Genomic DNA, 11355 nt, shown 5'->3' with positions numbered 1-11355 from the left:
TGGTGACATACAATCCCTTGCTCCAGGGAGCTTCTGATGCAAGACCTTCATCATTCAAACTCTGATTGATCAATGTCATTAACTTCAGTACCAAAAGTTACACATGATCATAAGTGTAAGCATTTGTACAAGTGCAGGCCACCACCCTGAAGACTGTGTTTTTGTATGACCTTGCCTATGTGCACAGCCTCACTGAGCTGCGATTGCTCATAAAGCAAAGTTATTTCTGTGAGTGTTTGTAGGAGGGAAATGCAAGTGTAAAGACAAAAGGATGAAAGTAAACAGGTAGCAAAATATAAAAACAGTATTTGAAGTTGATGGGAACTTTGTTGCTTCAGAGAAATTCCTGGGGGCATGGGGTTATATTTTTCTTAATTGTTATTTAATGTGTCCTGTGGAGGAAGGATTTTTTTTCTTTATGAAATCCCAGCCAGTACCCATTTTATCTCCTGAGATCTGAGAAAATTCCTTTAATGCTCAGTTTGGATGGACAGCAGAAAACTCAGCAACAATCCCCTGAAGTGTGCCTGACATGCAAAGAGCGCGGAACAAACCAAAATGCCAGTGTGGGTGCTTCTTCCCATCTCTCCTGGTGCACTTGCTGAGGGATCTCCCAGGGAGGAGCCCGTGTGGAAAAAGTCCACACACAGACCAGAAAAAATCCTGTTTGATGCTTAGATCGGGCCGCTGGCTGGGGGCAATGCTCTTTTGCTACACACACGTTTTTCCCCCCAAATCTCTTTGTACAGATGGGGACGAACAGGAGTCGGAGACCCCCTCCGAGGCAGCAGCTCCCCAAAGGCGAGGCCAGCCCGCAGCCCAGGTGCCAGGCTCCATCTAGTGACACAGCCGGGGATGGCCGGGCGGTAATAAAGCCCTGGAGCAGCGCCGGCCCGCCCAGAGGCGCCGTACCGGGCCGTACCGGGCCGCCCCGTCGCGGCTGCGCCCCGCCGGCTGCCGGTAACAGGGCTGCCGGTAACCGCTCGCCCAGCGCTCCCGCCGCGGCGGCACGGCCCCCCCTGCCCTGCGAGGTGACCCGAGGTTTAAAAACCATTTCCCGAAGACGCAGCTCTTTTCTTTCTGAGAAGGGAAATAAAGGCTGGGCCAGAGCTGAGGCACGAGTCGAGCTGCGGCCGTGAGGGGGGACCGGGGGGGGGTGTGAGGTCCCCCACCTCCGCATCGCCGCTCGATGGGTTTGGGGTTACACACGCCCACCCCCGGCCCATTTCCCGGCTCTCACACCGGGGCAGGGGCTGCGGGACCGGCAGTGCCGCCCCTCCCGTCCCGTCCCGTCCCTCCCGTCCCCTCGGGGCAACCCCGGGCCGCGGGGTCCGGCCGGGCGGGAAAAGGCGCGACCGGAGACTCGAAGTGTGTGAGGGGGGAGGTGGGGGGAAGCTCGGAGATGCGGATGGGGACGGAGCGACTTCAGGGTGTCCCCTGCGAAATGATGTCATCCGATCAATATTTTCGGGGGGAGTGCCCGATCCGACCAATTCCCGCTATGAAACGGGCTCTATATCCGAGCTGGATGCAGCAGAATCGATCGGGCTGATAACGAGGAGCTATAAAAGGCCGGGGGGGTGGCTTCGCCCGCGCTACATCCCCCAGGCGCAGCCAGCGCAGCCAACGCAGCCAGCGCCCTGCCGCCGCTCCGCTGCCCCTTCCGCGCCGCTCCGCGCCCCTTCCGCGGTATGGGGCCGCGCCCCGCCGCCCTGGCGCTGCTGGGTCTGGCCGCCGCCTTGTCGCTGCCGCTGCCCGACGCCGGCCCGCACGTTAACTACGGCTGGGGGGAGCCGATCCGGCTGCGGCACCTCTACACCGCCAGCAAGCACGGGCTGTTCAGCTGCTTCCTGCGGATCGGCGGCGACGGCCGGGTGGACGCCGCCGGTAGCCAGAGCCCGCAGAGTGAGTACCGGCGGCGGCGGGGCCGGAGCGGGACGGGACGGGGTCGCGGAGCTAATGCCGCTCTTCCCTCTCCCCCCCCTCGCAGGTCTGCTGGAGATCCGCGCCGTGGCGGTGCGCACCGTGGCCATCAAGGGCGTGCGGAGCTCCCGGTACCTCTGCATGGACGAGGCGGGGCGGCTGCACGGGCAGGTGAGCTGAGATCCACACACACACACACCCCAGTCCCCCCGGTCCCGCCGGTCCCCGGAGGCTCTGCCCGGGCTTCCCTTTCCCGAGGGAGATTCCCAGCCCGGGCACCGCGCGGGAAGGGCAGACGAGACCAAAGGGCTGACATAGTTATTTATGGCTGCGGTTGGTGATGGGTTAACAAAGCTTTCAGGTCCCGTCCCCCCCCACCCCCTTTTCTCGATGGGATCGGTGATTCTTGTCACTGTTACTGCCTGAGAGACCGCCGGGATTATTAGAAGGCAGCAAGGAAACATAATTTAGAAAGCAAAGTCTGTACTGCACCTCCACCGCCAAAAAATACTGAAAATACAGTCCAGAGCAAAATTATTTTTAAAAAATCTCATTGGTGGGTGGCTACGTTTCTGCCACAGAACTAGATTAAGTCATGCCGTAGAATCTGAATAATTTCTCACTGTTCAGGTCAGATATTCTGGAAAAAAAACAAGATTACTTCTTTGGAAAGGAGATGCAGCCAGATGGCTGCCAGGCATGCAAGTCCCAGAAACAGGAGGTTGCCATCTCTTAGGTAGCACCAAACAGAGGATTTCGAGGGGAAGAAGTAGGGAGCCACTGTCCCACTCCTGACCTGGGACAACCACACACCTGTGGGACTCCCAAGAGCTTGGGGAGTTGAGTGACCCACTGTTAGGTCATGCTTTTTCCTTAGCGCATCAGCTAGGCATCATCAGCAATATAAACTTGTTTTTTAAGCCACATGAATAAATAGCCAACTCTAGAATATGAAGAGCAAGATTCAGATTCAGTCTGTGTATAACTGCTTTACGGGAGCCTGAGTTTCACAGAGCGGCCGGCGGCTTTTTATTATGCCATAGTAAAGATACAGCTTGATTCTGCTTTGACTACTCTGGCAAAATTTCTGCTGATTTCAATCGGGCAAGGACTTGGCCCATTGTCAAAACTCCCAGTGTCTTTAATAAGAGCAATATTGATGTAGTGATGTTTTTGAATGTGTATATAACATAGAATTAAGCCTTTCTTTCTGAATTTCCTTGCTTTTCTGGGCTAGAATCAATCCATGCTGTGATAAGGTGCATAGGTTCAGACAATATGGTAGGTCAATTATTAGCTTAATGTTTTAATGTACATCCAAAGCAAAATAATCAATGAAAACAAAGCAGAACCTGGATCCTACTCTCATCAGAGCTGCTGGCTGGAGTTTAGCAGTCACAGAATTTTAAAATAGCTTTCATATAACACTGTTTTTGAAGGCATATGAATATGCCTTGACTGAGACTGTGTTTGTGTACAGTATTAATTGCAGGGGTTTTTTCTGAAAATACAACGGCATGTAGCCATGCCGTCGCATCTCTATGTTGTGGACACCTACTGCCAGCTCTCTGCTAGCAGCCCACGCAGGCAGCTCTGCAGGCAATTCTTTGATTTACTGGTGCTACGCTCAGGAGTAGAATGAAGGGGCGGATATGGTGTCTGGGGACTGAACTGGGCAACCACTTGCACTCCTTTTTTAACACTGGAAAATTGGTAACTAGGGTTGATTTTCGAATGTGCAGTGTGCTGTAGTCCGTAGTTTAGGGGGAAATTGTGTAGCTGCCTAATATACTGACATACAGTAAATTCCCCCTGTGAAAAAAATAATCTGGAAATACTTAAAGTGCGTTTGGTACTTGTTTAGAAAAATACACTAGAGACCATCCCAATGAAATGAAGAGGGGATGATATAGTTGAGACATGGGAGGTGTAATCAATAACTGTTATTTGTAATGTGCACTTGCTCAAGAAGCTTTTTTATTTCATCATCCTTGTTAGTGAGGCTGAGCACTCATAGAAATAAAGACAGCTAACAATTCAGCCATGAATTTGTATCATAGACACATATTTTTCTGAGATATAATGTGTGTAGAAGGATAAATATTGCATAATTTTATCTGGAGAAAACACCTTTTTTAAAATTACTGGATTAGTTTAAAAAGTGCTTTTAAAAGACAACCAAATGCATGCACTTAATTGTACTCCATGTTATTGAGGGTGTTTGAGAAAGGACTAAAGAGTATGAAATATGCCCTCTATTCAGACAGGCAGGTCATTCATTTAAGGACACTTTTATCACTGTAGACTGAGACATAATCAGCAATTGCCTTTTATTGACCGTGAGTTCAATCACCTGTAGTGGCTGAGCCTGAAATAGCACTGGAGTTGTAAGAAATAAGTGCAAGCATCTGGAAAGGTCTGACCTCGTGATACAAAACCCTAATATACTATCTGTACAGTACATCACAAATGTAATTCTACAAATTCATACCTAAGAAAATCCATTCTTCTATACAAAATCTTAACTTGCGCTGTTATTAATTTGACAGTTGTAACTAATGTCTAGTGAGCAAATAACACTGTGTTAACTGGTCTTTTGTAATTTCAGCAAACGCTGAGTAAAAAAAATGGCAACTACCTTTTTAGTATTGTTTTACTGATTGACCATGTTTGTGTAAGCACTGTCTTTGATAGCACTGCCTTTCTACAGACCTGATCCTGAAGCCCTTACACAGGCAAATCTCTAACAGACCCAGAGTTTTATACCTGAGGATTGTTAGATTAGGTCTTATGACTGTAGTTTAGTACTGTCAGCAATTAAGGACAATTTATCTAAATGAGCACTGTCATATGAGATTCTTTTTTCCCTGTTCTCAAGACAGGGTAAGTGTGATAGCTGTGGAGAAGTATACATCCAGGATTCAAGGTTTATTTAATGTGATGGACGTGCATTAGCTTCAGGAGTTCTGGATTAGGTCTTTTAATGGCCTTGTAACCCAAAATGCATACTATGTGCAACGTGGGGAGTGCTATTCTCATGAATAGAATAGAATAGAATAGAATAGAATAGAATAGAATAGAATAGAATAGAATAGAATAGAATAGAATAGAATAGAATAGAATAGAATAATTTCAGTTGGAAATTCAGATGGAAAACAATTATCTTGCCCAACTGCCTGACCAGTTCTGGGCACTTCATCTTGGTGGCTGTGGTCCATCACTAGAAGAGCAGTTGCCAGAGCAATGGGTCCCACCTGCATCCCTGCAGCAGCCAGGCAGGGAGGCAGCAGGCAACTCACCAGCATGGATCTGGCAGCAGGGTTTGCGAGGAGCACCAAATTGGGGCACCCGGGACAAGCCAGAGGGACACCCCCACTGACAGCAGAGGGAGAAGGGCTGGTCGCATCAAAGTTGTATGTTGTGGTTGAGTACAGTGAGTCTGGTGGGCATCTTTGTAATTCTCGTTACTCCTTGCTGTTCAGCTCAGGTATTCCACTGAGGACTGTTCCTTTGAAGAGGAGATTCGTCCAGATGGCTACAATGTATATAAATCAAAAAAATACGGAATATCGGTGTCTTTGAGTAGTGCCAAGCAAAGACAACAGTTCAAAGGAAAAGATTTTCTTCCACTATCTCACTTCTTACCTATGATCAACACTGTGCCTGTGGAATCAACAGACTTTGGTGAATACGGTGATTACAGCCAGGGCTTTGAACCAGAGGTGTACTCCTCGCCTCTTGAAACGGACAGCATGGACCCCTTTGGCATCACCTCCAAACTGTCGCCGGTGAAGAGCCCTAGCTTTCAGAAATGACTCTGATCACACATACATGTTTTTAAAGAAATACTGCAGAATACTGCAGGCTTTTTAGCTTTTCATGTAGTGATATTTCGAACTTTTTTGTATATTTCAGTATGGAGCCAGCCTTTTCCTTGCAATGTATTGTACCTGTAAGAAATGAGTGCCCACAGGCTATTCCATAGTCTAAATTGCCTATCCATAGTTTTATTTGGAAAAGAAGGGTTAAATAAGAAAAGCTTAGCAGCTTCATCATCTTCATCATCCATTACCGTGGTGATGATAAAATACTTAATTTGATGATAAAATTCCTCTACATCTACTTCATTACCACATATGTTCACCTGTTATTTCTGCTTCTAGAAGCAAATGCAGAAAACCTTTTCCTCTTCAGAGGCCTTAAAGACAAACATTTGGAACAAAACACAATTAAGGAAAACCTAGCAAATGTGGTTACGCAAACTAGAGTTAACGCTGTTTCTTGAAAAGCTGCTGACAGTGTTCTGGGAAAACTTTCTATTGAAAGCATACCACTGAAAAAAAACAATTCTGCTTGTACATTGTGCTTTTTCTTCCCTTAGGAAATAAGGGAAAAAAGAAAAAAATTTCTTCCTTCCCTTATTGCTAAAGGTACTTTGGAAAACGGGATCTTTGATTTCTTTTATAGGCTAATTTATGTTCACTGTGGCATCAGCATCATCCAGCAGACAGTTCTCACTAACATTAGTGAGAATTCAGTGTGTGGTTGGAAGAGTGCACAGAATGAGCATTTATATTCATCACATAGGGAATGAGCAGTTCAAATTAGTGTTTAAATTAAGGTTCTGTTGTATATAAGCATGTATGTTGTTAGCAAATGGAGAGAAAGACTGAAAATGGATGATGTATAGGTCAAATCAGTTGCAAAATAGATTTCATGTTTAAGCTTTAACCATCAGCAAATCTTTCAAGTCCCTTCCAGGCTTGATTCTGCATCCATGGAAATCAGTGGAGAGACAGTTTAGTGACTTAAATGCTACAGAACTGGGTCAGCCAGACTGTTCTTCTTGCAGGAAGGGATTATGAGTACCTCGTGGCCAAAACATGGATGTCTGATGTCTTCAGTTCTGTTCTCCTGTTGTAACAATTTGATGAAGGAATAACCAAGGGGAAACCAAAGAAAAAAAGAAAGAAAAAGCAATGTGTGAAAAGGGTTCGGGGATTCTACTCATTTCCAAAGGTTCATTTATAATAGAGATTTCTATATCAAAAAAAGCTCTACTGGAAATACTGGTGTTCTTCTGACCTAGCACTTCATTGCCAATGCAATATTTATAATTAATTTATTGAATACATACATCTGTTTATTTTGTTACTGTTATTTATGCTCAAAATTCTATTTATATACTCCTGAAGGTGGGTTTTTTAGTTGTAATAAATTTTGTGAAGTTTTGTAATCATGAAATTTTAGCAAACAATAGCTTTTTAAATTTCTGTGCATTATCAGTAGTGTAATGTGTACATTTGCAATAAAAAAAAAATCATCTTCAACACAGAAATCTAGCTCTTTTGTCACTCCTTTAGTCTAGAGACTTCAAGGAGCTTTAGCAAACCATGGCATCTGGCTCCGCTGCAGCCGTGTGAAGATGGTGTGTCCCTTGTGAAGGTGGCATAGTTGAGGTACAACAGACAAGGACACAGAGAGACAAAGGGGTTTTCCCAAAGTTAGGTAGTGAATGCCAAGGCTGGAATTCAAGTCTGTCTGCTACTAGTTACTGATGAGCTCCATGTGAGACAGCAAATCTAAGAAAAGGCTCTCTTATGGAAGGATTTTGCAAACAGCTCATTAAATTTTGACCTTAGCATATGTGAAGGTCACTCCATCAAGTCCTAAATCATTATTCTCTTAATATAACAAATGAGTGAAGCTCAGTTTTAAGCTGTGTGACTGTGTCCTGTTTTCTTCCCATCCCTCATCATTCAATCACAGAATAGAATCATAGAATCATTTAGGTCAGAAAAGACCCTTAAGAGCACTGAGTCTAACCATAAATGTAACACTACCAAGTCCACCACTAAACCATGTCCCTAAGCACCACGTTTACATGTCTTTTTAATACTCCCAGGGATGGTGACTCAACCACTTCCCTGGGCAGCCTGTTCCAATGCTTGACAACCCTTGCAGTGAAGAATTTTTTTCTAATATCCAATCTAAATATCCCTTGGTGCAACTTGAGGCCGTTTCTTCTTGTTCTATCACTTGCTACTCAGGAGAAGAGACTGACACCCACCTGACTACAACCTCCTTTCAAGTAGTTGTAGATCCAGGATGGTGAGTGCTACCTGTAGACATCATCAGTTATACTTCATCTGCAGTAAAGCGGTTATGAATTTGCATCTGTTCTATGAAACATTCCTTTCATATTTCCTTTATGTCATTAAACCCTGCCGTTCACAGTGCTTGCAGCCTTCGAGGTGCCGGACACCAAAAGGAGTGCTAACCCCCAGCTGCTCGGAGGAGGTGATTCCTTGTGGAGATAGAAAAATTCCCTATCAGGTGTGGTTTCTGTGATTCTTCTTCAGCTGCGCAAAATCCACCTGCAAAATGCAAAAAATCGTGTGGGTGGAAGGCTGCTCCCTTTTAGAAGTGGAAACCATACTCAACAGTGCAGACAGGGAGAAAACTGGTTAGTTTTGCCTGAAAAGTAAGTCAAATTCTGTCAGGAAAGAGACTGAATGTTTCTGTTTGGAAATGCTGTGAGTTACAGGAATTGCAGATTACTTGGCTGGCAAACATCTCCCATGGTGTTTCCCATTCTCCTTTGTGCTGAGCCACTGCCACACATCTGGAGGGTTCCTGCTCCTTATGTACTGGGAGATGTAGTCCTGTTTTTTCAGTCGTTTTATTCCAAAAGTTTTCAGGCTTGAGGCATTCTGTTTTTCCATTTTTCATTTCCAGTTTTGATCAGCCACTATATTTTCTTTGAACATTAGATATCTTTAAAGACCTTTTTGTAAAAAATAAAAAAACAGAAAACAGAATAAAATAAATATGAACCTTTAAAGTTTGGTCCAAAAAATCCACTTTTACTTTTCCGCTAAAGAAAAAGCATGGTTTTGATGGGAAACACAGCAAATAACAGAGCTCAGAGGGTACACTGTTTAATCTAACCAGAGATATTTTATGTAGATGTAACGTTGTTGTTTGTGAACATTGCTCAAGAGAGAAAGATGAGCAACCTTACACTTGCAAACAGCATCTTGATCTCTCTAGTGACCCTATTTGCTGACACCTTTGGATTTGCATCTTCCACCAGCAGCACAATGTTTCTTACTGCAAAAGCATGGTTAGAGGTTGGTTCAATATTTACTCAGACGGAGGAAGGAATGCCAGGAGCTAAATTACCCACACCACTTCCTGGAGCACTTTAGTTTTCCTTGGAGGTTTCCCATCCAAGCTCTGACCAGACCTGGCTGTTTTGCTTATAAAATCTGACAAGATCACATCTTGAAATGGAAGGATTACTGGAAATGCTTTCCCTACCATCAGACACCTGATTCGGTCAGGAACTTGGTGTGCAAAACCCCGAAACACCGTTGCCTTTGGTTCTGTGGGAATGTAAACACCACCACCACCATTCACGATATACATCCTGGTTGATCATAGTTTCTCAAAGACAGTAGGACAATTGCAGTGCTTTCATTTGCAATAGTACATTTTACAGCCCTAAAAGGTTTTTAAAGGTCAGGTGTCAAATGTCTCCTTGTGAAGTCTCAGTTGGAAGCTATGATGTGCAAATACGAGTTGTTAGAGTAGTGGGAAGGCTGCAGGAAAGGAGATACTGGGCGTCTCCATTTCCACTTTGGGGAAGTGTAAAAAGCTATAAATCTTTCATTCAAGAGCCACAGTATCGACTCTACCTGTGCTCAAAGCACTGAAACTATGTTCCTGGAAAATTTGGGACCACTCTTTCTACTCTGCCAGTGTACTTTATATATAAATGGAGAATGACATGATAAATTACAGAAATGTACTTTCTTTCCTCAAAAATGTGTGGAAGCCAACCCTCCTTTCAGGCAGCTTCAGATGCAATGAAAGCAGAGCTGCTTTCATCTCAAGCAGAGATGCCTTGAAAGCAAATAAGAGTGCAAAAAAGACATTATTAGGACTCTGAATTCGGGGTGAATTTGTGACAGTCTAGACACACAGCAAGTTTATCAGGAACCCTGTTGAATGAGACCGATTGCTGAAGGTAATGGTGAGGGTAAGAATGCCCCCAAGTGAGGTTAGTGCTCGTAGTCTTCTCGCCAATACGTTGTATTTTCAGCATTTTTCATCAGTCCCACTATCCACAGAGATCAAATAACTTGTTTTTCAATAACTTCCAAAGCAAGATTTAAATTGTAGCTATTACCTTAGAGGAAACCTTCAAGGACATCTTATATTTCCACTGACATCAGTGAACAGAATGTGTTTGCCTGTGATGGTGTGGTTGTAGAGCAGGTAAATATTCACATCTCGCAAACCTTCAGTGATTTCATGTGAGATCCAGTGATATCTACACTTTAAATTAATGCAGAAAACGAGCTGGCTGGCTGACTATGGTTGCTCTATATAAATCAGTAAAACTTGTTGCGATGGAGCATTTTTAAAGATGTGTGATTGCTGCACCTGGTTAGCTAAACCTTTAGTAGCATGACTTTATTTTCACTCTAATATAGTTTTAGTTTTTCTTTAGACCCATCTCTGGATTTTAAATCTGTCTTTTCGAGACCTCTGCCCTCCTGTGTTTGATTCTGAGGATAACAGACACCCTGTACCCCTGCTCGGATTGGCAGACTACTTTGGCGTGCCCAGAGCCACGTTTTCAATTAAGTATCTGGAAAACAACAGTGTAGGCTAACATTAAAATATATGCTTATAAAGAAGTATAAATGCTTTCTTTTACCAGTGTTGATAACAAATAAATGTTTTAATAAAGCAATCTAGAATGGCACACTAAAGTTTGGTTTGGGTATTTACATCAAAAATGTTTACATTTTGGGTATATACATCAAAAATAGACTACCTGAAAATCAGAAACCCCTCATATCAACGCAAAACCGGCTTGTATCGGAGCCCAGGTCTTAGGGGGCTGGAAACGAGCCTCCCACTTTTCCCGCTACCACAACTCCTGATAGTTTCCCGGGAAACAGACTAAAATTGATCCTTTCACTGTTAATTCTACTTTTTTCCCAGGCCACCTCCAGCTCACGCCGCGATTCCCGGCGGGGCACCGAGGTTTCCCCCAGCGATGCCAGCACCAGGCTGGCTGCCGGAGGGGACCGGAAGAGACCGGAGGGGACCGAAGGGGACCGGAGCCGGACACCCCCCCGACGCCGGGCCCCCAGCCGCCGCCGCGGCGCTCGAGCGCCCCCCTGTGTGCACACGCCGCGCCGCCTCCCTCGGGAGCTGCGCCCACCCCGGCGGCGGGGCGAGGGGCGGGGCGAGACTGAAAGGGGCGTGGTCAATGACCCTCGGGGCCCGCCCCCTCGCCGCTCAAAGTCCGCCCGAAGGGCCATGGGCCCTGCGCGCCTGCGCACTGGCACGACGGCGGCCGCGGCCCCTCCGGCTTGCCGTCCTTTCCCGGCATGCCCAGCGGGTGGGCGTGTC

The 11355-nt window shown here is 45.5% G+C and overlaps 1 protein-coding gene across 1 annotated transcript; it reads left to right on the top strand.

Moving 5' to 3' along the window:
• The first annotated feature begins 1623 nt into the window (after window positions 1-1623).
• Window positions 1624-7261, top strand: FGF19 (fibroblast growth factor 19). The gene is made up of 3 exons (XM_074842010.1): window positions 1624-1905; window positions 1991-2094; window positions 5406-7261. Exons 1-3 carry the CDS (start codon window positions 1692-1694, stop codon window positions 5736-5738), a joined length of 651 nt encoding a protein of 216 aa, XP_074698111.1. The 5' UTR covers window positions 1624-1691; the 3' UTR covers window positions 5739-7261.
• The last annotated feature ends 4094 nt before the right edge of the window (window positions 7262-11355 follow it).

This window comes from Strix aluco, chromosome 16, assembly GCF_031877795.1.
Source record: "Strix aluco isolate bStrAlu1 chromosome 16, bStrAlu1.hap1, whole genome shotgun sequence".
NCBI classification, from domain to species: Eukaryota; Metazoa; Chordata; class Aves; order Strigiformes; family Strigidae; genus Strix; species Strix aluco.
The sequence above is the reverse complement of the archived record's forward strand: the minus strand, read 5'-3'. Positions and strand labels throughout refer to the sequence as shown.

Excerpts from the sequence above, each read along its gene's own strand:
- FGF19 (XM_074842010.1), top strand. The coding sequence starts at position 1,692 with ATGGGGCCGCGCCCCGCCGCCCTGGCGCTGCTGGGTCTGGCCGCCGCC. Across the intron at positions 1,906-1,990 it reads CGGTAGCCAGAGCCCGCAGA|GTCTGCTGGAGATCCGCGCC; the intron begins GTGAGTACCGGC and ends CCCCCCTCGCAG. Across the intron at positions 2,095-5,405 it reads CGGGGCGGCTGCACGGGCAG|CTCAGGTATTCCACTGAGGA; the intron begins GTGAGCTGAGAT and ends CTTGCTGTTCAG.